Consider the following 27,342-nt stretch of genomic DNA (forward strand, 5'->3'; position numbering starts at 1 on the left):
GAGAAAGGGGAGTCCTGGTCCCAAATATATTGTCTAGACAGCCCAAAGTGAGGTCCAAGGTTATTTTCAGACAGTTCTGCCTATCACACCACAATCAGCAAGACATGTTCCTGTGACATGGGGGGGGGGGGGGGGGGAAGTCAGTGATATCTCTTTTCTACCACACCATACTCAAGTGTATCCATCTACACTTATGCATGGAAAGTTAGGTGGATGCTTCTGACCTCATACTCCCTGTCACATAACACCTAACAGCACAGACCCTGCTCTGCTGTGAGCTGCACAGTAAAGACCAGGAAGGTGATCTGGTCACCTTCCTGAATGGTGAAAAAAAAATGCAGTTTAAGACTGCATGGCCTGATGTCTCTGGACTTTGCCCTACAACTGAGTTCTCAGTGGTTGAAATATCATAATCCAGTATCTCAGGACATTCTCCATGAGAGAGGAAGGGCTTGAATTATAGTTCTATTCCAGTAATCTTTCATTGTGAACTGCAAAGAAGGGATAGGGAAAAATCATACTGCATATTGTTAAGCCTTAAATGAGTTCCTCTATGTTCAATGAAATTTTATTGTAACAGTTTCAGCTCGAACTTGAACTAGGTGGCATGGATCAGAAAGACAATTCACAGCAAGGTCCCAATACATCTCATTTATCTATGTATTAATCTTGGGGACAACACATTTACTTATTTTTCTTCTTGGTGTTCAACAGAGATCAGTAAATGACAGCTATCCCAAACACTTTTCACTTGATGATAATTTACAAAATTTTGCTGAAGACCAAGGTGAAGATTTTATGCAGGAAGTCATTTTTCCAGATTTACTTGAAGTAAAAGCTGCTGAATATGAAGTTGATCAAGAACAAATCAGAAAACAACAGGCAAACATTTTTGTGCCAAGTAATTCTCCAGGTAAAATTCCTTACAATGAAATATTTAAGTCATGAATGAATCATATGGTAGAATAATAGCTTTTTGTATGCTGGATAGATACAAACTACCGAGCTAAAACTAGAGCAAGTTTTCTGTGTTTGTTCCTCATGTCTTCTCTGACTTTAAGGAAACTGGTTAAAAGAGCTCATTCATTGTATGTATACATTTAGACTTCCTGCTAGACTTTAGTGGTAGGGGATATGATAATTACCTTTTGCTTCTTGTTTAGTCAATACCAGTTTAGGATTTTGGACTTTAGAGTAATATCAAGGTTTTGTTATGAAGTGGCCAACGAGCGTAAACTGCCAAAAGATATGATGCCACGCATTTTAGAAGATGAAGGATTCTATATTCAGAGAAAACCAGAAATCTATAAAAAGACCTGCAACAAAATGGAAAATCGCCTACTTACCGTAGAAGAGGCAAGTACACCAGCTACCAAGTTACATCACTCATTCAGAGTACGTGACGTTGTTTTTAGCGAAATATCTTATTACTCTGTTTCTTGAATATTTTTGATAGGGGAAGAGTTGGTTTGAAGAAAGTGGAGAAATTATGTCATTACCTTCACCCATCAGACAATTGTGGAATTTCAGGCTAAACACAAGCAAGGGATCTTTAAATCCAGCACTAAAGACCATATACAGAAAGGTAACCGGCAAGTTTATTTGTAATGATGGTGAAAAGAATTCTTGTAATATCAATGGTAACTTATGTCTTTGTGGTGTTAATTCACCCCTTATTGATATTAGTAAATCTAGTAATAAATGGCAAAACTATGATGAAATGTAAAATAGTCATGAAAATTATGTTTTTGAGGAATATTCAGTGATGTGGGGGAAATGCTCAAAATAAAATGCCAAGTGAGAAAAAAGCAGAATGCGAAGTTATATGTGATCCTAATTTTATAAGAATAAAGAATAAATGAATCAATGAATGACTATTAAAAGTGGAAAAATATATCAAAGTTAATAATTAATTATCTCTTGTAGGGCATAGGATTATTTTTGCTTTATTTCTCTGTTCTAAATTTTAAAAATGAATATATATTACAGTCAAAGAAACAAATTTTATATGTATTCCAAGACAATGTGAAAATTAGCAGTCCATTAACCTAAGAGAAGAAATACTTAGAAATAGTTACATTTAAAAATTGGTTTGGGGCGCCTGGGTAGCTCAGTTGGTTAAGCTTCCCACTTCGGTTCAGGTCATGGTCTCACAGTTAGTGAGTTCAAGCCCCACATCAGGCTCTGTGCTGTCAGCGCAAAGCCTGCTTGGGATACTCTATCTCCCTCTCTCACTCATCCTTCCCCACAGGCATGCGCACACATTCTCTCTCTCAAAAATAAATAAACATAAAAAAATTGGCCCGAAAAATTTAAATCAGAACTGTTTACAAGACTCAGTTGCCCATTCACTTGCCTTAACTATTCCATATATAAGAGATTTGGCTATAAGTAGATACAAAGTGGAAATAATACTAAAAATACTTACAGGATGTTATTCTTTACTCCCTCTGTTGCTTTGCTCTTTTTTTTTTTTTAATGTTTATTTATTTATTTGAGGGGAGAGGGGCAGAGAGAGAGAGGGAGAGGGAGAATCCCATGCAGTATCTGTGCAGGGTTTGAACTCACAGATGGGGAGATCATGACGTGAGCTGAAGTTGGACCCCTAAATGACTGAGCCATCCAGGCGCCCCTAAATTATTTTTTATTTTTAATTCTTTCTGTCACTTTCCGTCTGTCACCTGATTTCTCTATTTTTCTAATTCTGATTTATGTTCTTTAATGTCATACAATTTTTCTCAATACTTTTCGTTCATTTGGAAGTACATTTCTATTTTTATCTGTTTCTGGATGTCTTTCTGTTGTACTTTGTCAGTGGGGATAGTATTTTACTGTTTATTCATTATTCTTATTTCTATAGATTTAATCTTGAGCCTTTTTTCTACTACTCATTTTATATTAAATTAGTTTTCCTGAACTTTTAGAGAAAAGGCTTGGCTTTCCTAGAAAGCTTTTTCTAATAATGTCACAGAACTCTATTGTTCTTGTGTAGGGTTAAAAAAATATAGTGGCTGGATTTCTGAAATTTCTTGGCTGTGTTTCTCTTCCTAGATATTTTTCTGTACCTTCTCTTTCTGTAATCTCTGTGATCCCTGGCCTTTTCAATTTGTATTCGACTCCTAGCAGTTTCTCTTTAGTATGAAGACTTGTCCTAAAACTTTTTAGGAAGTAGGTGCCTCTAAGCCCCTGTAGTCCTTAGCAAAACCCCTTGCACTCACCCACAGTTGGAGTAGATAAAACCTCTTCCAATTTTACCTGCTGTTTCCGAGTTGGGATGCTGTACTTTCTGGTGAATATCTGTTGGCCCTTTGGGGTTCTCCTGCCGTCAGGGCCTTCAATGGCTTCATTGCGCCTCTCTTCCACACAATCACCAATACCATGCAGGTCTTTTTACTGTCAGTGGTTTGTCTCCATCCACTTATATTTTGGGTTTCACGGAGGATTCTTGAGATCTAGTTTTGTTATGGATCTTGTCCATGGATTTTGAGCTTTGCTATCTAGTTTCTCTGCCTGTTTTATTTATTTTTATTATTTTTTAAAAAATTTTTAATGTTTATTTAAACATTAAACATGAGAGAGAGAGAGAGAGACAGAGCACAAGCAGGGGAGGGGCAGAGAGAAAGGCAGACACAGAATCTGAAGCAGGCTCCAGGCTCTGAGCTGTCAGCACAGAACCTGACGCATGGCTTGAACCCACGAACTGTGAGATCATGACCTGGGCTGAAGTTAGATGCTTAACTGACTGAGCCACCCAGGCATCCGTCTCTGCCTGTTTTAAAGGTAGAGATTTGGGAATATGTAAAACTATATTGCCATGGTATTCCCAGAATTACCTGTCTAATGAATTCTTAATTTCAGATATTTTCAGTATAATTTTAGCTTTAAAATGTTCTTTTGACATTTGATTCTTATGTATATATTCCAGTTTTCTTCTAGAATACTCCCATTTTTTCATGTATTTTCCCTTTAACTCTTCTTTAAACTTTTACTCTATTTTTTTAAAAGGCTTTTTATTGTATCAAAACATGTATGAAAAGTTATAAAAGCTCTAGATGATATCTTTTTTTCAGAAAGGTTCTGTCCTTTCCTTTGTTACGCATATTGAGTGGGGATAATAAATCTTAACCCAGTTCGAGACTTTATTGATTTCAGACTGGGTTGCAGTTTTGTTAAGGTTCAATCTGTATCTGTATCCTCTGTTTACCTAATCTCTTTCCTGCTTGACTGAAGAGAGTGGTATTTTCTTTCCTTTTTTTTTTTAAATCAATTGCTAACACATATCCAAATGCCTAGCATATAATAGACACTCAATGAATGCTTATATTATTTGTAATGCAACCTCAGTAGATGTCAACTTTTATAGTCCTAGTATACATCAGAAGAGAAAGACATCAGCTGACTGCCATAATCTTGGAAAATATTATTTTTTGCATGGTGCCTGTCACACCATGAGAGACTGGTAATGTCTCTGCCCTATCCTAATTTATAATATTACACATTTACTGACATTTTTTAAATGAGCTTTCCATCCCCAACACACATACACACCCAACATTGCAATCTCTTTCTGTTTTTTCCAGTTTGGTTACTATAAAAATCCATATCCATTAAAAATAAAAATGAAAGAGGGAAGAGGGAAAACCCCTAGATTTTATCTCATCTTGTTCTTTGCTCTTATGTGGCATAGCATTTACACCTTATAGCGACAATATGTTTTATCTAAATATTGCTGAGGATAAAGCACAGATATTTTGACATAATTATCTGAGATGATTCTTCTTAGGGAGAGAGATCCTTGAAACAACTCATAGTTTGCTGAATGAATGAACGAACAATTGTATGAAAACAAATAAATGCAAAATGTATAATTTTTGGAGAAGTATTAACCACCATCCAGATTAACCTTTGTAACCACCATAATCCCAAGTTGGAAACCACTGGGCTGAACAAGTACCTTTTTCCTCAAATGCCTGTGTTCTCGCTTTATCCAAGCACAATTTCAGTATCTCATGGACTCTTAGACTTGGAAGTAAATGGAAATGTCACTTCACCAAGCATCTAAACTGAGTCTTCAAATTCATTCTGTAGCATCCTTAACAGATAATGTTCTGGAATTTGTGTCAGCCAAATGCTTCTGCCTGCTTTCCCCTTTTATCTTCTCCACATTTGTTACTCAGCCCAGCTAGCCTTGGAGGCAAGACTCATTTGGGGTTTCTCACCAGAATAAAAGAAATATGAGGGCGACTGAAGCACAGGTAATAGCTGCCCAAATACCAAAGTCCTCTCTTTGTTCTTGCCTCTGCCAGATTCCTCTACCCCAGGCCTTATTTGCCTGTTTGCTGCGTAGTTTTGCCTGACCATCTGACTATGCCCTTTACTCCCTCTTCCAACATTCCTCTTATGCGTTTGCGTAGATTTTATACGTGTCGCCAGCTTGGATGTTTTTTTGCATTTATCCAGCCTTTGATTTATTGTTGCCTAGATCTTTGTGCTTTTGGTCTAACACACTTACCTACTTCTAGAAGTTCTCTTAATCCTCTGACTTAACTGACCAGTGATGAATCTGCTCAATAAAACAGGCATCTCTGGCTTAGGAACTCTAATTTTCAGAAGTTTATTTATAATTTGGTTGCTTAATACCAAAGCCGTTTATTTCATTGGTGTTTTTGCCTGGTAGATGACCATTTTACTACCAATTAACTAAATCTTATAAGTGGAATCAAGAACAGGTTTTCTTCTCTGAGTTGGTCCTTACATAGAACATAGAGACTTACAAGATAAGGGTAAAACAAAACAAACTTTATGGCTCTTCTCTTGCCTCCCCTCAGGCCAGTGAGGAAATAGGGGAATATTCCTGGCTCAGGAGAGAGTAGATAGGGAGAAATGTAGGCATCATACTGGTAACCTACAGTCCTTGAGAAGCACTGGGTCTGCCACACCAAGTCAAAGGTACAACAGCAATTTTTCCGTGTAACAGCGATTGTAATAACAATGGCACAGACTGGGAAGCACATCCTATTACACCAGACTGATCCAGAAAGAGGGCTCGAGCTCTCCTTTTTAGGTGGATGCAGTCATGGATCTTATTGAGAGTGGCTAGGCATTCATGAACTAGGCTATCTATGCTGAGTAACCCCTTAACTCTCTCAAATTACATCACTAAAACTAGTCACGTGCATATTCAAACACATGTACTTAAATTCAGAATAGTGTACTAAAACATAATTGAATCATTTGGTATATTGGTTAAGGTTTACAGACTTCAGCTAATTTAGGGGCAGTTTGGTATACACGTGGAGACAATCTCATGTATAACAAAAGATGGTCTTCTTGTTAGGTAGCATTTATTTTGAGGGTCCAGGCCCCTCCAGGGGATTTTCCAGGGCATTACCAATATATTCACATAAGAACAATGTTTTAATAAGGGTTTACCACTTAACTCTGGCCCATGGATGACTATTAGAGATCATCAGGTAGTCGAACTATTGACCCAACAGACCTAAACTATTAACCCAACAGACCTAAACAGACCATTTGTCATAGTGTTTCTATAGGAAATCATTGTGGGGCTTATAACTTGAAAGTCTAACTTCTACCAGCACACAACAATAAGGTATGTGACACTAATTTATAGAAAGATGATTAAAATGATGCAATATAAATATATTTTATGAAATCAAGGGCCATAATCAATTTCAAGGAAGAAAAAGCAAATTATTTATTGCTTTCCTGTATCCCTTCATTTTCTTACAGTTAATGTGTTACTTTTATAAGGAAAAATCACTTATAATTTCAAAAGACATACAAAGAATAAAGTTAACATTATGTACATATTTTTCTTTAAAAGGCAGTGAAACCTGATCTGGAAAGTTCTATGAGGAACAAAATGGAAGGTCAAAGGGAAATGTATCAATTAGATCTTAACATTGTGGGTTTGCAATTCAGCCATCATCCTCTCTTCAATCAAGAACAAGTGTTATGTGCTAGGCTGCTTCAGCTTTATGAGTGTTTTCAGGACAGGCAGCAACAGAATTTACCTCAGCTGCTTTATGAGAAGGTGAGAATGGTTTTTATTCTATTTATAGAGTTGACCATTTAATATTGAAAGAGAAAACAAGTCATGCAGAGCAAGCTATCACAGACCCGAAGTCAAGAGTCAGATGCTCAACAAACTGAGCCACCCAGGTGCCCCTAGTCCTTCCCTGTCTTAATTACTATATTTAATTGTTAAATTATAATGCAGTAGGACAAGTGACTCCTCATTTTTTCCAGGATGTTTTTGTATGCTCTTAAAGATTTGATCTTCCATGTGTTAGAATTAGCCTGTCAACTTCTATTTTTAAAATTCTATTACCGTATTTACTGTGATTGCATTATATTATATTAGTTTCAAAAGAAATTTTATCTTTATAAAAATTGTATTTCCTTATCCAAGACTATCATATGTCTTCCTATTTGTTGAGATATTCTCTGATTTCTTCCAGTAAACGTTTATATTAATTGATTCTAGTCTTAGAGTTCCTACAAACTGTCCCTGTGACAGATTTCTCCTATGCATGTTTAAGGGTACAGTTTCCTCCAGTTTTATTTCTCTAAAGATATTCTCTATGGATATTTCTGCTTTATACTTTCCTCAGTATATCTTTTTCTTTTCATTTTATTTTTTGTTGTTTTCCTGTGTTATACATTTATTTTTTATAGAGAGTATAGATATAAATGCAGTCATAAATATACATATATAGATATGGATGTGATGTTGGCAGTAGATGTGGACAAAGACAGATAAACATATCTTTTCTGTAACCATGGAAGAACCCCAATGTAACTGTGGAAGATAAGGTAGATTCCTGTGCTCAATATGCCATCTTAATTGGTTGGCATTTTTTTTACATTAATTAACGAACTGATTAGAAGGTTCTAGGTATAATGTTTCTTTCTTTTTTAAATTCATTTTGAGAGAGAGAGAGAGAGGGAGGGAGGAAAATGGAGAGAGGGAGGGAGAGAATCCCGAGCAGACTGTGTGCTGTCAGCACAGAGCCTGATACAGGGCTCAGTCCCATGAACTGTGAGATCATGACCTGAGCTGAAATCGAGTCAGATGCTCAACCTACTGAGCCACTCAGGTGACCATAGGTATAATGTATTGAGGTTATTTTCAGTTCTGCCCCAAGGTACTTATATGAAATATATTTTGGAAGATAAGACAGTAATACACAAAAGGTTATACACTTGTGCTTCTGCCGCACACGCCTAGACCTTCAGAGAAATTGGAGTATTGGTGACAGTAGATGAAATGTACTAAAAAGCTCTTTTCTTTGTTGTAGCTGATAGCACTGAGAGACGCTACCAAATTAGCAAGTGAAAATTCGGAAATAAGTCAGCTAACCAAAAAATCTTTACAAGATTATTATTGGCAGATAAGGTAGGTTTTTGACTATTCGTGTATTTCTCAAGCATTTATTAAGAAACTCCTTAGATTATTGCACTTGCTATGGAAGATATAAAATAAGAAAAATACAAGGTCCCCACTCTTTAGACAACTACAGAAATGGTTCCAACCCTTCCTTAAGACCCAGTTTTGAAAAAAAAAATTGTGTAAAAATATTTCATAGAAGTGTCACATGAAAGTAGTTGTAATTTTAATATCCATTGATTTAAAAAAACACATGCTAATTAAAAACCACCATGAGTTCACTAATATTTTTTGGAACATATTAGTCTCAAGTGTTTGTATATATTTGAGAATTAATCCATGTATACGTATGTACAAGATATATCAATTAATTCAGGTAAAGACATTACTCAAAGAGCTTATAGATTTAAGGATCCCTGTAAAAAAAAAAAAACATGGTGTACAAGTTGGGAGCCATCAGCTTATAGAGTAGTTGGGAAGATAAGTTAGGAAAGTATGAAATAACTAAATAAAGTACGTCTCAAGGACACTCCAAAAGCAAGAAATCTCACTGGGAGGTACTTATTGTATAGAAAGTTCACTTATGCACAAAGATAAAATAAATGTCTATATAAGAGAGTGACTTGATAGTTAAAGAATTTCCCTCACTCCCTGCCCATTGACCTGACATGGTTCTACAAACTCTAGAAGCAACAGTCAATTTAAATAATTGGTTTCCTAGAATAATCTAAACACAAACAATGTTACCTGAGAAAGTTGATATATACCTTACACAAGTCCTGGCACAATAATGAGTTCTTGATAAACATTACTTGAATGAATGAATGAATGAATGAATGAATAGAAGCCACCAGTATTTACAAAACCATAAACTGGTGTTATTTATAAGATTAACTAAAATTAAAGGCAAAGAAGAGACATTGGCACAGAGCAAGTAAGCTTTAATGAAGAAAAGAGAAAAGTAGGCTTTAGATGGGATCTGATGATGGTAGATAAGGGCCTACCACTATGCACGTGTGCATTTGCGTGTGTGTGTGTGTGTCGGAGGGTCATTGAAGATATCATTGCTTTATCAAAGCAGAAAAAAAGCAATGTAATAGATTTACATTCAGGAAAATTCTTAGAGTGGTGTTGAAATGCTGCAAAGAGTAGTTCGTGGACTTTTGAAAAACAGTGTTTCCATTAGAAAAGATATGTTTAACCTTTTATGACTATCTAACCTTTTATGTGCCTGATACCCACAATGAGCTGGTACCCAGGATAGAAAGCTGTAAGTCATTCATGAACCCCCTTCTTGCCTCTCCTCTCATCCCTCACCTCCAAACAGTAAACATTCCCACTGATTCTGCCTTATTTCAGGTGCTTATCTCATAGCCTGACTACTCAGTCTCCTAGAATACCTCTCTTTAAGCCATGCTCCGTAGTGAAACCAAAGTGATTTTTCTAAATAAATAAGCCACATTAGTGGTTTCCTATTACCTTCACAATAAAATTCAATAGCTCTAGCATGATCTGTAAGGCCCTATGTAACCGGACTCCTGCTTCCCTCTCAAGCTTCATATTAGGGGCTTTCTGCTTTGGAATTTCATAGTTGAGTGCCCTAAATGGACTATGTTGTCTAATATCTAAGTATCCTTGTTTTAATGCCTCTTGCTTCTAGAAGGTTCTTTCATTGTTTTCTACCTGACACTTAGGCAACATATGCATTTTATTCAATTTCAAGTTTCTCAGGGAGGCTCTTACTTGCCCATTAGATTAGATTAAATTCTTTCTCTCTCTCTATTTTGTATATTCACATGGTATTTACATATTCCCCCTTTCATAATATTCATTATATTTGTAATTACTTGTTCTGCATTTTTCCCTGTTGGGATATTAGTTATCAGCACCCAAAATATTCCCTACCACATAATAGATATTTATTATGTGTTTGTTGATTTGAATTGAGTGTCACATACTCTTAAGTTTTCCCCTGCTGTTGCCTTTTAGCTCTTATTTATGCCCACACTCTAGCTGTGTGGACTTCTGTTATAACACCTATAACATTTTATTGCATTGGTTAGTTTACATGTCTGTAAGCTTCTTGAACCCAGAGAGTATATCTGTTTATCTTTGTATCCCTCTTAAACTAGCACAGTGCCTGGCATGTAGTAAGCATTCAGTGAATATTTGCTGAATGAATAAATGGCAATGGGCTTCTATTTCTGATAGACTAGATTTCATGAATGGCCCTTTTAATGAAAACAACTAAAAATGTCTGATAAAATATGAATGTTATCTTTATAAACATATTCCCAAAATGGCAAAAAGTAAGGAATCTGCAAAAGCCAAAAACAAACTGAAAGGAAAACTCATAAAAATTAGAGAGGGGTAAAGCCAGCTTTTATGCTGAGGATATTTGTTAAATATTAGTAACCTTGAGCTATCATTCAGATGGCTTCAGGGAGTACCAAAAGTAGAAGATAAAGAAAGCGAAGGTCAACTTAATTGGAAAGTCTAGTAAGAGATCATTCTATAATGGGTGTTAAACCTCATGAAGGGGGAATATAAAGAGGATGACAAAAAAATTTGTCTTGGACTTTGTCACTAGGCAGAAGGGGGAAAATGCTCCTTTGAAAATTCGTAACCACAATCCAGCATTCATACAGATTTATAATCTGACTTCATAGTACTTATGTGATCTAAAATATCAGATTTAGAACTGAATTTAAAATAGTCCCAGATTAGTAGTGACAGCAGACAATTGGCAAAGCCAATAAATATTCTTTCTGGAAGAGCACAAATTTAACCTTAGCTCAGAGATTTTCACAGATTTGGAATTCTAAGGAACATGAGCTTACAGTAAAAAATGAATCAGGAAATATTGAGGAGCAATAAAGGTGGTAAATATTCAGGCAACTCTCAGTGAACAAGTGATGTAATGGTGTCTCATGGGTATAAAAATATAGAGAGAGTTTAAATGTATCACTTGTAGAATGGAGTAAAGAATGGAGGAGGATAAGAGTAATTAAAGATATTTGCATTGTTCAGAAGGAGAATAAGAGTAAAGCTTAATATTAGACTTTGATAAATCAAGGGCTCAGATTTTAACTTACAACATCTAAAAGAAAATACAGCTTTCAAGTCAATAGGAGAGGAAAATGAGACAATTAAGAAATATTCAAACAATCCAAAAGAAGACAAGAAAAGAGAGAAAAAGGAACATAGAAACATATGAGACAAATAGAAAACATAAAAGAAAATGGAGTTAAACCTAAATATATCTAAATGAGCTAAGTGCTCCATTTTTGTCTAGGTTGGTAGACTGGATTAGAATTTAGAAAACAAAATCCATATGGAACAACCTAAGTGTCCATCAATAGTTGAACAAAGATATGGTGTGCACACACACACACACACACACACACACACACACAGACACATACACACATATATCACAGAATATTACTGAGCCATAAAAAAGAATGAGATCTTACCATTTGTGACAACATGGACCTAAAGGGTATTATGCTAAGTGAAGTAAGTAAGACAGAGAAAGACAAATACCATGATTTCATTTATATGTGGAATCTGAAAACAAAACAAATAAATGAACAAAAAGCAGAAACAGACCCATAAGTACAGACAACAAACTGGTGGTTGCCAGAGAGGAAGGAGGTAGGGGATGGACAAGACGGGTGAAGGGGAGTGGGAGGTACAAGCTTCCAGTTATGGAATGAATAAATCACAGGGATGAAAGGTACAGCATGGAAAATACAGTACATAGTATTGTACTAGTGTTGTAAGGTGACATATGTTAGACAAATTTGTGGTGAGTATAGTATAACTTGTAGAATTGTTGAATCATTATGTTGTACACTTGAAACTAATGTAACATTGCATGTCAACTAAATTTCAATAAATTTTTTTAAAAGGAGGAAAAATACCAAAACTAAAATCTAATTGTATGTTATTTATAAGTGACTTATCTAGATCATAAAGATATAAAAAGTTAGGGAATAGAAATAATGGGAAAAAATACCATACAAACACTAACAAAATAAAGCCAGCATAGCTATATTAATATAAGGTAAAATAGATCTTTAAGGCAAAAAGTTTTACTAGGTATAAAGAAGGGTACATCAAAATAATGCAGTTTAATTAAGATGTATTTATATATATGCATACACACATATACACATATATGCGTATAATAATATGGCTTCAAAATATATAAAGCAAAATTGATTAGAGGAGCACCTGGTTGACTCAGTTGGTTAAACATCCAACTTCACCTCAAGTCATGATCTCGCGGTTTGTGAGTTCGAGCCCTGCGTTTGGCTCTGTGCTAACAGCTCAGAGCCTACAGCCTGCTTTGGATTCTGTGTCTCCTCCTCTCTCTGCCCCTCCCATGTTCATGCTCTGTCTCTCTCTGTCTCTCAATAATAAACTTTAAAAAAATAAAAAAAAAAACAAAACTTAATACAAAAACTCTTGCAACCCAATTTAACGCATGAACATAGTTACAAACATGCTAAACAGAATTCTGTCAATTAATACAGTGAAGTTGTTGGGACCATTCCAGGAATGCAAGGGCGGGTGACTTAACATTAGAAAGTCAGTGTAATTTGTCATACTAATAGTGTGTTTGCAAAGTCATAAAACAGAAGAGGCATCTTTAAAAACTGTAGATTACCAATATCCAGATCATATGATCACTACCCCATCCAGCAAAGTACCTCTAAATTTGAAGCAATAGTTTCAATTGTTGATCTGGAAAAAAAGTATAAGAAATACACTGTAGAATGACCAGAACATCTGGAAAAGTCTGGATTTTAGCAGGGCACTTTTGAATAGTGAAAAATCTTCCAGTGGTAAAGGAATTAATCTCTAAGTGGAATTTCTATAGCTATATCAAGACGTGGGTAAAATGCAAAAAAAATCATAAGGTGGGGGTATCCAGAACAATTCGTCAGTACATTCTTCCAGGCCATTTTTAATGATTTCTATTAATGACCAACATATTTTTGATCTACCATTATTGTTGTAGTAATACAAAACAGCTTTATGATTTAGAAAGAGGAAAAGACTTCTCCCTATTACACAGTATATCACGGACTTGGAAACAAATAAAATCCCTCCGACAACAGCAAGGGTTTACAAGCACCCCAGTAAAGTTACAGTTTCAAAGGTGAGTGGCTACTCTGTTCTTATAAGTCTCCTGAGAAACCGCCCATGAATAACTGGACATTTACAGTAACTGGGAGAAAATCCAGAAGCTAGACATCTACTTGATGTCGTCAACAAAGGACTTGTATTTTGAATACTTGAACAATCCTTAAAACTTAATGAGACAACTTGATTTCCTAAATGGGCAAAAGATTGGGGTGCCTGGGTGGCTCAGTTGATTAAGTCAGACTTCGGCTCAGGTCATGATCTCACGGTTTGTGGGTTCGAGCCCCGCGTCGGGCTCTGTGCTGACAGCTCAGAGCCTGGAGCCTGCTTCAGATTCTGTGTCTCCCTCTCTCTCTGCCCCTCCCCTGCTCATGCTGTGTCTCTCTCTGTCTCAAAAATAAATAAACATTATTAAAAAAATTAAAATGGGTGAAAGATTTGAACAGACACTTCACTAAAGAAGGCACATGGATGGTAAATGGACACATGAAAAGATGCTCAGCGTGGCATGGCATGTCAGTAAAGAAATGTAAATTAAAACCACAGCGGGATAACTGTACACCATTTAGAATGGCTAAAATCCAAAACAAGACAAAATTAAAAAGGCAGTAACAAATATTGATGAAGATATTGAGGGGCGCCTGGGTGGCTCAGTCGGTTAAGCGGCCGACTTCGGCTCAGGTCATGATCTCGCGGTCCGTGAGTTCGGGCCCCGTGTCCGGCTCTGTGCTGACAGCTCAGAGCCTGGAGCCTGTTTCAGATTCTGTGTCTCCCTCTCTCTGACCCTCCCCCGTTCATGCTCTGTCTCTCTCTGTCTCAAAAATAAATAAATGTTAAAAAAAAAAATTAAAAAAAAAAAGATATTGAGCAGCAGGAAGTCTCATTCATTAATTGTTGATGAGAATGTAATTAGTGCAGCCATTTGAAAACAGTTTGGCAAAAAAAAAAAAAAAGAAAGAAAACAGTTCGGCACTTTTCTTACAAAGCCTCACATAGACCCAGCAATCATACTCCTAGGTGAAATGTATAAGTCATAAAAACATGGTTAGTGGAGGAGATGGTTACAGTTCAAATCTGTATTTGCTAATCACTTAAGCTGTGTGTGAATACATTGAAATAACTAGTTCCCTCTCCACAACCCATGTCTTTTTCAAAACTAAGAAATTAGTGTAACTTCAGCCTATTAAGAAAGACATTTACTTTGTTGATTTTTTTTTTTCTGCTACAGTGGTTTTTAACGAAAGTGGTTCTTGTGGTTTTTCTTTTTTTTTAATTTTTTTATAATGTTTGTTTATTTTTAAGAGAGAGAGAGACAGAGTGTGACAGGGGGAGGGGCAGAGAGGGAGACACAGAATCTGAAGCAGGCTCGAAGCTGTCAGCACAGAGCCCGACTCAGAGCTCAAACTCACGAACCATGAGCCACGAGATCATGACCTAAACCATGAGATCATGACCTGACCTGAGCCTAAGTCAGAAGCTTAACCGACTGAGCCACCCAGGCACCCCAGCTTCTGACAGTTTCTGAACCTAACCCAGCATGAAACTTTTTCGTAGAGTTCTGAATTCACGTAAACTTGCTGACTTGCCTCCATTCCTTTAAACCAGTCTGATATGCCCATGCATTATGAGCCCCTGGGCGGAAAAGGAGAGACAGAGGTGCCATAAGTTTGTTCAGAACAGCAGTTCTAGACCAATACCGCCTGCTCACCACTCACTTTTACTCTCACTACTAATGTTCTTGGGGTGTACAATTATTTGTTGTAAGAGATTGGTCGTGTGTGTGTATATGTGTTAAGAACACGTCTAACAGATCTCACGTAGTCCCATTATTTCTGCTTCAAATAATTATGTTTATTATCAATTAGGGTAAAAATGAATAAATGTGATGAACAAAACCAAGAAGAACTGTTAGAAATGTCTGAGACTCAGAAGAGAACTGAAGGAAAAGCATTTAAGAATGGGGATAAATGGGAGGTATTTATATTTCAAAATAACATTCAACTCCTCTTTGCTGGTTATAAAATTTAATTGTTTGGTAGAATAGGAAATCTTGGTATTTGTAACAGTTACCCAACAAAATGACAAACCTAAGAAATAAAAGTGTAATTTCAAGAATTCTTGTCTTAAGCAGTGAACTTACATTGTAAATTATATATTTATGTTTTGGTTTCTAGAGCCTCTCATACTTAGCTTCAGAACTTGAAGAAACAGATATTGAAAGAATAAGACCAATTACCTTGATGCCACAACTTTCTTTCACTACAGAATTAACAAACTTATCCAAGTGTTCACTGTAAGCATTTTAAAGGATTATTTCTTCATTATATATTGTCTGTTGTATTGTTTTAATACAATAGTCTAATTAGTATTAGACTAATAGTATTAGAGTGAATACCAGATGCCAGGCACTTTACTAAGGTTTTAAATACATTTGCACATTTAACTGCAACCATATCTCTGTGGTATTGTCCCCATCGTAGATTTGGGGGAATTTATGCTTATGAAGGGTAAGTTGCCCAGGGTCACCTAATTCATGACTCAGGTAGGACATAAACCAGTTTGGTTTGGTGATTGTTTTTTGTTTTGCTATGGTACTAATTTTTGTTCAGGTATAGATAGCCACTGTAGAAAATAAGAGTATGTGGTTGCCCACCTCTTGCTTCCATAAGTATTCTGTATCTGGAGGAAAATTTTCTGCTTTATACAAACTTCTTTCCTTTCCATTTGTGGTTTTTTTCCTTGAGCTGTGTTTTCTCCCTATTCCTAGGACATTCATGCAAAAACAGATCTCATACAGATTCCCTTTTCTCCCATCTCTGAGCCCATGGACCTCATCTCCTTTAAAGGAGATGGCTATGGCATCTTGGGACATTGAACTAGGTCCAACTTTTCAACATCTCTGCCCCATGGGACACTTTGTACCAATTCATCTTTGAGTATTGTGTGAATGTGCATCATTTAATACAGCATTGGAGGGTAGTAAATGCCCGATAAATATTTATACTTATGAAATGAATGGATGGATGATTACATTTGAAATGAACATAAAGAGTAGCAGACACAAAGACACAATTACCACTACCCTCTTTCTGACTAGCAAAGTGCAGCAGTGAAGCAATGCTTTATTTGTTCTGTACCTACTTCCAAAGAGGGCCTGAGATAATTATTATGTAAGACAGGCATACAAAAGGACCATCTAAATGAGGACGAGAGAACAAGAGCCACAAAATGGACATTAGAAGTAAAGAGTGGGAAGAGAAGGAAGAAGATATATGTGCTGGAAAACCTAGGCTAAAACTTAGTGGAAATCAAGGCAAAAGGAAATGGGACATGTTCTGTCTTTTTAAAGCCAATGCTATTATGGGGCACTGCTGTCATTATTCCCTTAAAATGTCCAGTTGAATAAGGATTGATTCTCTAGAAAAGAAGAATATACCAGTGTCAAGGATAGAGATGAAAGGAATACAAGGATTAAAGAAGAATTATAAAGAGTTTATAGGTGACAAAAAAGGCAAGATTTCCCAAAGATAAATATAATCCTGAATTAATGGATTTTCATAATCAGTTCATGAGCTCATTGTTAAAACTACTTTCAGAGGGCAACATTAAAAAGTAATTTGTAAAAAGTAAAAAGTAATTGGTAAGATGCTTAGAAGAGGCCAACAGGGAGATAAGAAAAGTAAGTAATCTTTTGTCTCCTGAACCTCTGAAAAGGTTACAGAGAACATGGGCAGATATGGAGGCCGGGAGATGCTGGGCCCCTAGGACAATTACGGTGGAGAACAGAAGGGCATGTTATGTTTCATCCCAGAGCTATGTTCCAACCAGTCTTCTCCCTTCTGAAAAAGAGAAGCCCTAAACATCATTAGGTCAGTTGCCTTGCAGCTGAGAAGATAATTCAATAAATGTTGGTTGAATGAACAAATGAATGAGTGGCTGGAAGACTCTCTTTAGGAGTTTCATATCACTTAAGGGATCAGTTTGATTTCCCAGCAAGTGTTTCATAGAAGCCCCAGGGAATCTGGCTTGCCTCTCTGGTCTTTGGGGTTAGAGAAAAAACGTCCTAGAGAAAAAAGTGTGCAGCCTAAAGCCTAAAGGGGTTTATAAAGACCTTTAAGAGGACACAGCAACTGTGTTGACTTAGAGCCACCTCACTGAGGTTATTGAAAACATGGTGTATTTCTTTTAAAAGTGTGTCTTCTAGAAGTTAGAAAATATTTTTGAGTTTTTAATTCAAGCTCCTCCCCCTATTCCTAAGTCCCTCGGTTTTCTCCTCTTAGAAGACATCTTACATAGGGTAAGTGCCATGATCTCTTTAAGTTACAATTTAGTAAAATAAATAGCAGAGTGATATATAGTACCTTGACTTTACTTCTTTCTCTATTTTTAAGTAAATATCTTTAAAAAAATATTTGAGTAGGAGAGGCTATTATCCACACATAGGCAAGCATTATTTGGCTCAAAGATAGCATTAAATGGTTTCCAAAAAGGTCATACTTTAACATGCTTAGGTACATTTTGAAAAGAACAATATTTTGTACCTGTCTTGCTTTTCAAGGATCCTTTAAATATTTATTTAATTTTTAGGCATGAACAAAAGAGGAGAGCCAAAATTCAGAAGCTTAAATATTTTATTAAAATATTATCCAATGATAAACAGGTTTCTTGCACTTCCGTATCTCCCCTACAGTTTGATTTTAAAGTCATGTTTCAGCAAATTTTCAATATTCAGATAATATGTTGGCCAGAAACAATTTGCTTGGAGGTATGCCATTGTCATTTACTTCTGTATCTTATTTTATGTCATACATACTTTTATATTTCTTGGTAGCTACTGTTATATGTGACAAGTAATTTCTGTTTAGAGATGATCGATCTGTATGGGTAGGCAAGTCATTTATAAATAATGTATTTGTAATTCAGCAATAGTCTTTTATACTACAAGTATAAATTATTTGATTTGTGGTTGTTCTAAATACTTCCATTCTCTCCTGCTGAAATTCCTACCAACCCTGGATGTGCAACATTACTATTCACTTGCTAGCAAGGTGTAAGGCAATTATTTAAACTAAAATGAGTAACATAGCTTTTGTAAGTGCTATTTGATTTCTCCAAATAGTCCCAACCCTGACTTGGTGATTTCAGTCTCTTGCTGAATTTGTAAGTATGTATGTATGTATGTATGTATGTATGTATGTATGTATGTTATTTGTCTGTTTGTTTATGTTTTGGATCCCTTTAAGAAGCTGATGAAAGAACATACATATAACAGACTCCTAATTGCTGTCCATAGGCCCCATCATCAGAACCCCTGCACTAAAGGAAGAAGAAAATAGGACAATGGAGAAAAATTAAAGACAGTAAAGGAGTCTAGATAGGAAGTCTTGGCTATTATGGGGGTTAAACTTGCAACTGGACTTGAAAGGAAAGTTAGGAGGGAATAAAGATTTGTGTATATGAGCATGGGCTGAGGTTTGAGGAGTGAGGAAAGAATTATAATTATAAATCTAAATCAGAGGTATGTTTACAATACCTAAAATCATTTTTTCTATCTCTGCTCAGAGGCTACCTTCATTTTGTTTATCTAAACTTTACAAGTTTCTATCATCTTAAAATGTACCTCTGTTGAAATTCCTATTTTAAAAACATGCTAAGATATATACTGACTATACTTTCCTGTTGTACTTAAAATAAATTGTGATACAATAATCTAACCACTTGAAGTTTAAAACTTGCCCCCACCCAAGTAGACAAATGTGTATTTTGAGTCCTTCATCATCGTACTACCACTTAGAACATGATCTTAACAAACTCAGAGGCAGGGAAGGAAGGGAATCTAGCTAGGAATAAAGTGCACCATGAGCTACTGCAGAAATTGCAAAATAAATCTATTTATTTAGATAGCCTAACAGATGCTAACCCACATTTTGAATTTAGGAACTCCTTGCCGTTCCTCTTTATTCCTTTCTCACCTTAGTCAAACTGAACTGCTTGGTTTTTTCCCCATACATCCTTGCCATTTCCTACCTCTGAGCTTCTGAACATTCTAGTTCTTCTACTCACAAGGCCCATTTTCATTCTTGACACTCCATCCCAGCCACGCAGTGGTCTTGAGAGCTGCCATCAGGGGACAAGGCTCTACCAGGAGACTTCACAGAGGTGGAACTCTCTACCTTTACAGTTACTACCCAGGATCTGGTCTCCAGCCCTGCAGTCTCAGAACCTGAATTTGACAGTGCCGTGAGAATACGTCTATATCCCCTAAACAAAACACAAGACTGATGTGTAAAATCAAAATGCCAATTTTACATTTGAATATAGTTATCAGTGCATCACCTCTCTTCAGGTAGCCAATTTACTGAGTTGCAATAAGAAATTTCTCTCATAGACCTGAATCCTATAAGTCCATTAACTACACCCCTATAAACTTTTCTACATTAGGGATGCCTTTGTCAAGGAACTAGTGTGCTGACTTATATTCACTCTTACAAGGACAGTGCTAAGATGACCAGAAAAAACATTTGCCTCTTTGACTCTCCTTTTTCTCTACTTTTCTGGTTAACCACCCATCCTTTTGATTGACACGTTCTTATCTTTCAGGAAGCATTTTCTCCCTCCTTGATTTCCTTCTTCTTTGAGCACCTATCACTGTTTCCCCAAACACTGACAACACAGTATAAGTCAAAATAAGATTTTTCTAAAAAACCCATTAGGTTTGTAGTTATGGCAGTGATGGGATTGTAGTATAGAACAGCACGCAGAATCAGAAGTCCCGGGTTTAGTATGGAACTGTCTACTCAGCACCTCCCTACTCCTTCTTCTGGGACTCTTTCTCCCTCCCGTACCTCTTATAGCTTATTTAACTTGTCCTTGGACTCCATGAACCAATGGATCTCCCCTTTTGTTGAGCAATTCAACCTGGGTTTCTATCATTTATAATAAAAACTAATGTAGTTTCATATAGAGACTCAGTTTCTTCATTTATAAAATTGGAAGAATAATGCCTATTTCCTATAATTTTTATCAGGTTTAAATGAGATAAAGAACTTTAAAAGTGCTATCTAAAAGCAAGTTATTCAGGTATTGTGTTATATGTACCCATATGCTCAGAACTATATTTATAATCCTTTTATTCAATTCATTTTCTTTGAAACCACTAAAAGGCATTGTATTTTTAAGGACATATGATTATTTCCTTTTCTTATAATCATGTGGATGAAATGCTATACCTATTTTATATTCTAGTATTTTTAAAAAAGAATAAAAATGTGTTAGTGAAGATTCTTATGTTAGCTTTTAGCTTTTTTTTTTTTAATTTATTTACTTATTTATTTGGTACTTCCAGTGAGCTATCAACTGTTTCTTTTATATTTAGGTTTATGAAGTAAGTCAAAGGACAAGCTTACTGGCAAAACTGTATTTACCTTTACCTAACAGCACAGAGGTGAAAAGCAAAACTGTTTTGGAATATGTAGAGTTTAGCTCTGATGAGCTGGTCACACCTGCATATGGAGAAGTAGGAAGCAGTAAGTGTATTTAAAACGTCCCCTCCCCCACCTCTATTCTCTTTTTGAACTCCGTATCCCACGAGACCCTGGATCATTTATGTGAGTAAAGAATGCTATGTTTATGGTATCAGGTTTGAAGTGTATTAAACTCTCCTTTCAGATGTTAAACCAAGATTTTTTACACTTTGTCTTGAATCATCAGATCTTTGGGAAATCTAAAATTTGGAATCAGCACCTGTGCTTTTCCTAAATTATCTGAAATAGGAGCACGGTGCTCTGTGGAACAGGAGTCTGATCCTGAGTGGAGAGACTGCTCTGCTTCTACCTCTCCTTCAGTGAAGCCTAAAGAAGCTCCAGGACGTGTTGATTTGTCTTTGAACTGAATAGGGAAGGGAGAGAGAAGGAGGGAGAGAAAGAGAGAAAAGGAGAGAAGGGATGTATTGTTAAGCCCCCTGGAGACTGAGAAAGAAAATGGGTAGAGGGAGAAGACTCGGGAATGTAGGGAAAAAGGACAGAGTAGTAGCTGGTTTGGCGCTTGACCTGCTGCCAGTGTCCTTTCCTTCTGGAAGCCACTTCCAGAAAGAATGGTTGAGAAAAGTTCTGGTTGTAAGGAGAAGGCAGTAGAGACGTTCATCCCTAGGTTTTCCTCTCTCTTTTGTAGTCTGTTTGAAGTCGTCTGCCTTGAGGTACCTTAGATGGGAAATGAGGGAGAGCTCTAAAATTAGAGCCTGGGGTCACCACAGAACAGCCTTGGGTTCCACAGGTAAAAGTCAGGGGAAAACATCTACAATGTGTTAAACTCTGTGCTTTATTTAAATTGCATGTTTTTAATGCTTTTTATATACAGATGTGCCTTTTATTCTTGAGGGAAATGCAACTGAAGAACTTTGTCTTTTGACATCAGGAAAACTTAGCTACTGTCTATCATGGGCTTTAGACGAAAATGGTATTCCTCTGACACCCAAGTCGCAGTCCTTAAGATCTGCTTACCGCAGGTAATAAACTTATTTTATTTTATTTTATTTATTTATTTTTTAATTATTATTTTTTAATATGTAATTTATTGTCAAATTGGTTTCCATATAACACCCAGTGCTCCTCCCAACAGGTGCCCTCCTCAGTGCCCATCACCCGCTTTCCCCTCTCCCCCACCCCCCATCAACCCTCAGTTTGCTCTCAGTATTTAAGAGTCTCTTATGGTTTGCCTCCTTCCCTCTCTGTAACTTTTTTTCTCCCCCTCCCCTCCCCCCTGGTTTTCTGTTAAGTTTCTCAGGATCCACATAGGAGTGAAAACATATGGTATCTGTCTTTCTCTGCCTGACTTACTTCACTTAGCATAACACTCTCCAGTTCCATCCACGTTGCTACAAATGGCCAGATTTCATTCTTTCTCATTGCCGAGTAGTATTCCATTGTATAAATAAACCACATCTTCTTTATCCATTCGTCAGTTGATGGACATTGAGGCTCTTTCCATAATTTGGCCGTTGTTGAAAGTGCTGCTATAAACATTGGGGTACAAGTGCCCCTATGCATTAGCACTCCTGTATCCCTTGGGTAAATTCCTAGCAGTACTATTGCTGGGTCATAGGGTAGATCTGTTTTTAATTTTTTGAGGAACCTCCACACTGTTTTCCAGAGCGGCTGCACCAGTTTGCATTCCCACCAACAGTGCAAGAGGGTTCCTGTTTCTCCACATCCTCTCCAGCATCTATAGTCTCCTGATTGGTTCATTTTAGCCACTCTGACCAGTGTGAGGTGGTATCTCAGTGTGGTTTTGATTTGTATTTCCCTGATGAGGAGTGATATTGAGCATCTTTTCATGTGCCTGTTGGCCATCTGGATGTCTTCTTTAGAAAAGTGTCTGTTCACGTCTTCTGCCCATTTATTCACTGGATTATTTGTTTTTTGGGTGTGGAGTTTGGTGAGTTCTTTATAGATTTTGGATACTAGCCCTTTATCCGATATGTCATTTGCAAATATCTTTTCCTATTCCATCGGTTGACTTTTAGTTTTGTTAATTGTTTCCTTTGCAGTGAAGAAGCTTTTTATCTTGATGAGGTCCCAATAGTTCATTTTTGCTTTTAATTCCCTTGCCTTTGGAGATGTGTCAAGTAAGAAATTGCTGCGGCTGAGGTCAGAGAGGTTTTTTCCTGCTTTCTCCTCTAGGGTTTTGATGGTTTCCTGTCTCACATTCAGGTCCTTCATCCATTTTGAGTTTATTTTTGTGAATGGTGTAATAAAGTGGTCTAGTTTCATTCTTCTGCATGCAGGTAATAAACTTTTATGAAATAATACCAATCTTCAGCAAAGCATCACACAGAATCTATATCTGTAAAAGGGAAAAAAACTCTAGCAGTGGTAAGAGCAGGTCAGTTTATTTGGACTATTTATTTTTATTTGGATTTACATGTAAGTGACTGTATCTCTTTAATGCTTAGGTTAATAGCTACATGGATGATGACAGAAACGGTTCCATAGCTCTTGCAGGCAGGGGCCAAGTACTCCCAAGGATTTTATTTGTGAAGCCTTTATATCTCCCAAACATTTTGGATTATGAAAGAATCATTTATGCATTATCAGTTTGCTAGAAGAAAAATCCTAGAAATCTTATTCATGTCCCAGGACTTCTTTATTTATTTTTTTTTAAGTTTATTTATTTTGAGAGAGAGTGAGAGAGACAGAAAGAGTGAGCACGAGAGTGCAGGGTAGGGGCAGAGAGAGAGGGAGAGAGAGAATCCCAAGCAGGCCCCATGCTGTCAACACAGGGCCTAACATGGGGCTTGATCCCTCGAACTATAAGATCATGACCTGAGCTGAAATCAAGAGCTGGACGCTTAACCAACTGAGCCAGCCAGACGCCCCTATGTCCTAGGACTTCTTAGAGAAATTGGGATTAATTTCTAGATTATACCACAAAAAGGATTGCTAGAATTAAGTACAGTAAAATTCTGTAAAAATGATAATACTGGTTTATATGTTTGCTACATTTAAATAAAATAGTAAATGTAAGGGGCAAGTGGTTTCCATCATTTAAAAATTAATGAATGATGATAACAAAAAGATGGTCTTTCCCCTCCCCATCAAAACACATATTTGTTATTATTTTTTAATAGTATGGAATTTTTATGTTTTTTTAGGTTTATGTATTTATTTTGAGAGAGAGAGAGCACACACAAGCAGGAGAGAGGCAGAGAGACAGGGAGAAAGAGAGAATCCCAAGCAGGCTCTGTGCTATCAGTGCAGAGCCTGACGCAGGGCTCAGATTCACGAACTATAGATCATGACCTGAGCTGAAATCAGGAGTTGGTCGCTCAACCAGCTGAACCACCCAGGCACCTCTAAACACATATTTCTAAAGGACGTAGTTATATATCCAACTATATGACATTATGGAAAAGTCAGAACTGTGGAGACAAAAAAATATCAGTGGTTGCCAGGCATTAGGAGGAGGCGGGGATGAATAGGCAGGACACACGGGATTTTTAGGGCAGTGAAACTACTATCTATATGATATTATCATTGTAGATACCTGCCATTACATGTTTGTCAAAACCTATGGAATGGAATGTATAACACCAAAAATAAACCGTAATGTAAACTGTGGACTTGGAGTGATAATGATGTGTCAACCATTGATTGTAACAAACGCAAGTCTTTTATTGTGATGAATGTACTAAATTATACATCTGTTAAAGGATATTGATAGTAGAGGAGGTAGCATTTTTTTGGGGGGTGGGAGTGGGGGTAGGAGATACATGGAAACTGTGCACTTTCTGATCAGTCTTGCTCTGAACCTAAAACTCTAAAGAGTCTATTTTTAAAATAAAATAATTTTTAAAATTTAAAACATTGCTATAAATAACTTGGGTTAAACAGGAAATCAAGACTGAAATTAGAGACTATTTTAAAAATAACAATGAGATCACTGTGTATAAAACCAGTGACATATGGCCAGAGTGACAGTAAGAGTTCAAAAATGCTTTCCTTGGCAATAGTTTTAGAGAAAAAAAACAAAGTGTCAGTAGCACTCAGCAATTGATATTGAGGAAACTGAGGTCAAGAAGTTTTAAGAAGAGGCTGAAAATAAGAGAGACAATAGAATCAAAGTATAGGTTTCTTGAAAGTTGGGGCAATCTTTATCTTCCTAGAACAAGTGATGAAATCCATAGAGAAAGAGCCAGAATGTACTAGAAAGAGTATGCGATCCTTCACAGAAAGAAGATGTTGAACCAGAATGCAAGTGAATAGCTATGGCTTCAGAGGAAATATCTCTTCAAATCAGAGGAGACAGAAATAACTATGTAGACAGAAACTAAATTTTAATGATGTCCTTGTTTTGCTGAGTACATAAGGTCATCTCCTTAGAGACCTGAGTAAGGGCATTTTAGAGAAAAATGAAAAATTAATAAAGGTAATTCATTTGGAGCTAGTGAGTAACCTTTTAATACTCTGAACCATTATTTGTTTTTATTTCTTAGTTTTTCCCTAGCATAGTCCCCACTGCAGCTATTTCCAATCTTTGCCTCATCATACTATTCCTTGCTTTTTTTCTTGGAGTCAAAGGTTTGTTCTCCTTACTCTGAAGCTTTTATACAGGTAATTTGGAACTTTGTCTCCTTTAGGATCCTGATGATGTATTTATATCCCTTTTTCTTACATTGTCTTTATTCCATTTCCCTAAGCTGTTAGTCTTTGGTATCCAAGAAGCCTTCTTTGTTTTAAAACAAAGAAAAACCCAGGCATTTGATTAAACTTTGAAGACCTGTCTTGACCATTTTTCCTGTCCAAGTCCTCATTTGTGTGGTCTACTCATCTTTGTACTTTGCCTCCACTTTTTATTCACACATTCCCTCTCTAACTTAACCAATTTATTCCTGAATGCTACCAGTGACCTTCTGGCCATATTCACTGGCCTGTCCATATCATTTCGCTTCTTGAAGCTTTTTCTCTGATGGCATCTGCGATGCTGCAGGTAGCAGTTCCTTTACTTGGGAACTCAAGTTTACAAAAGATTGAAAGCAGTTCTGTGAAAGATCAGGACAGATGACAGATTTCAACAGGAAGCGAATTGCAAGAGAAGGTTTCAAAGTCCAGAGTGCTCTCTAAAGTAGTTAACTTGAAGTAAAACTTTATAGCTGGGGCCTCTGTGATCACCGTGATTGGTTCCAGAACTCTCCTCTACAGTTGTGGGTGCTCAAGGGCTGGTGCTGAGAAGGCGTTCCAGAAACCTAGGATGGGTGCTCCAAAAAGCAAGTCTGACTTGTGAGAGTCAGAGCGTGGAACCAAAGGAGATCCAAAATAAAGGCTTCATTTATTCTCTGATTTACTCATTCATTCATTCATTCATTCATTCATCAATGAGCTGGAGATGAAGCAGTGAATGAAAAGAAAATCTTGGCATGTTTTAATACCACACTGAGCACATCTCTCTAATCTCAGTGATTGTTGTCTAGAGTTTTGGTTTAACACATTTTTAAAATATGAAACAGTTTTTCTTATGCTCATTAATTTACTTTTCTGACATGATTGACTTTTGTATTTGCACCTGTTTATCTTTCACACTTTCATTCTACATTTACTTTTCTTACTGAACATTTGCTCCTTTAATGATTCTTCCACTCACTTTCTATGGCTAGCAAATTTGTTTAGTTATTGTATATATTTATTTAGTCCTCCTACTTCTTTGAGAGAGAGAGAGAGAGCAGGGGAGAGGGCAGAGGGAGAATCTTAAGCAGGCTCCCTGCTCAGTGCAAAGCCCAGTGCAGGGCTGAGTCTCATGACCGTGAGATCATGACCCAAGCCAAAATCAAGAGTCTAACACTTAACCACTGAGCCACCCAGGTGCCCCCTTTGTCCCCATTCTTGAATAATACTTTGGGTGTAAAATCTGAGGTTGATTTTTATTTTATTTTCCATTGACATTTTGAAGCTAGAATTGCATAATTTTCTGGGATTTATTATTCCTGTTTAAAAGTCTGCCGTGTTGGTGTTTTGTAGACAGTCTGTCTTTTCTCCCTTAATAACTTTACCTTTTAAAAAAAATTTTTTTTGGCTTAATTCATAGAGACAAAAGCCAGCAGTTGAAGGGAGGGAGGAATGGGGAGTTGTTGAGTTGCTGTTTAACAGAGTTTCTGTTTGGAATGATAAAAATTCTGGAACGAGATAGTGACGGTGGTTGTACAACACTGTGAATATACTTAATGCCACTGAATTGTGTTACTTGCTTGGCATTTGGTTGTGGAGAAGGAAATACAGGTGACAGGG

General features: G+C 36.7%; 1 protein-coding gene across 15 annotated transcripts in view; it reads left to right on the forward strand.

Annotated features, from left to right (window-relative positions):
• Positions 1-27,342, forward strand: part of CC2D2B (coiled-coil and C2 domain containing 2B) — a 93,544-nt gene that overhangs the window by 16,644 nt on the left and 49,558 nt on the right. For 13 of the 15 annotated variants that reach the window (XM_042960227.1, XM_042960232.1, XM_042960226.1 and 10 more), the window contains 11 exons: positions 715-913; positions 1,220-1,356; positions 1,457-1,585; positions 6,848-7,057; positions 8,325-8,422; positions 13,443-13,583; positions 15,433-15,541; positions 15,742-15,860; positions 18,155-18,332; positions 20,943-21,093; positions 21,923-22,070. In XM_042960227.1, coding sequence (XP_042816161.1) covers positions 715-913; positions 1,220-1,356; positions 1,457-1,585; positions 6,848-7,057; positions 8,325-8,422; positions 13,443-13,583; positions 15,433-15,541; positions 15,742-15,860; positions 18,155-18,332; positions 20,943-21,093; positions 21,923-22,070 — 1,619 coding nt within the window. Of the gene's footprint in view, positions 1-714; positions 914-1,219; positions 1,357-1,456; positions 1,586-6,847; positions 7,058-8,324; positions 8,423-13,442; positions 13,584-15,432; positions 15,542-15,741; positions 15,861-18,154; positions 18,333-20,942; positions 21,094-21,922; positions 22,071-27,342 lie in introns of those variants that run through there. The other 2 variants (XM_042960240.1, XM_042960241.1) reach the window with 2 other exon arrangements.

Source organism: Panthera tigris, chromosome D2, assembly GCF_018350195.1.
Source record: "Panthera tigris isolate Pti1 chromosome D2, P.tigris_Pti1_mat1.1, whole genome shotgun sequence".
In the NCBI taxonomy this organism is placed as follows: Eukaryota; Metazoa; Chordata; class Mammalia; order Carnivora; family Felidae; genus Panthera; species Panthera tigris.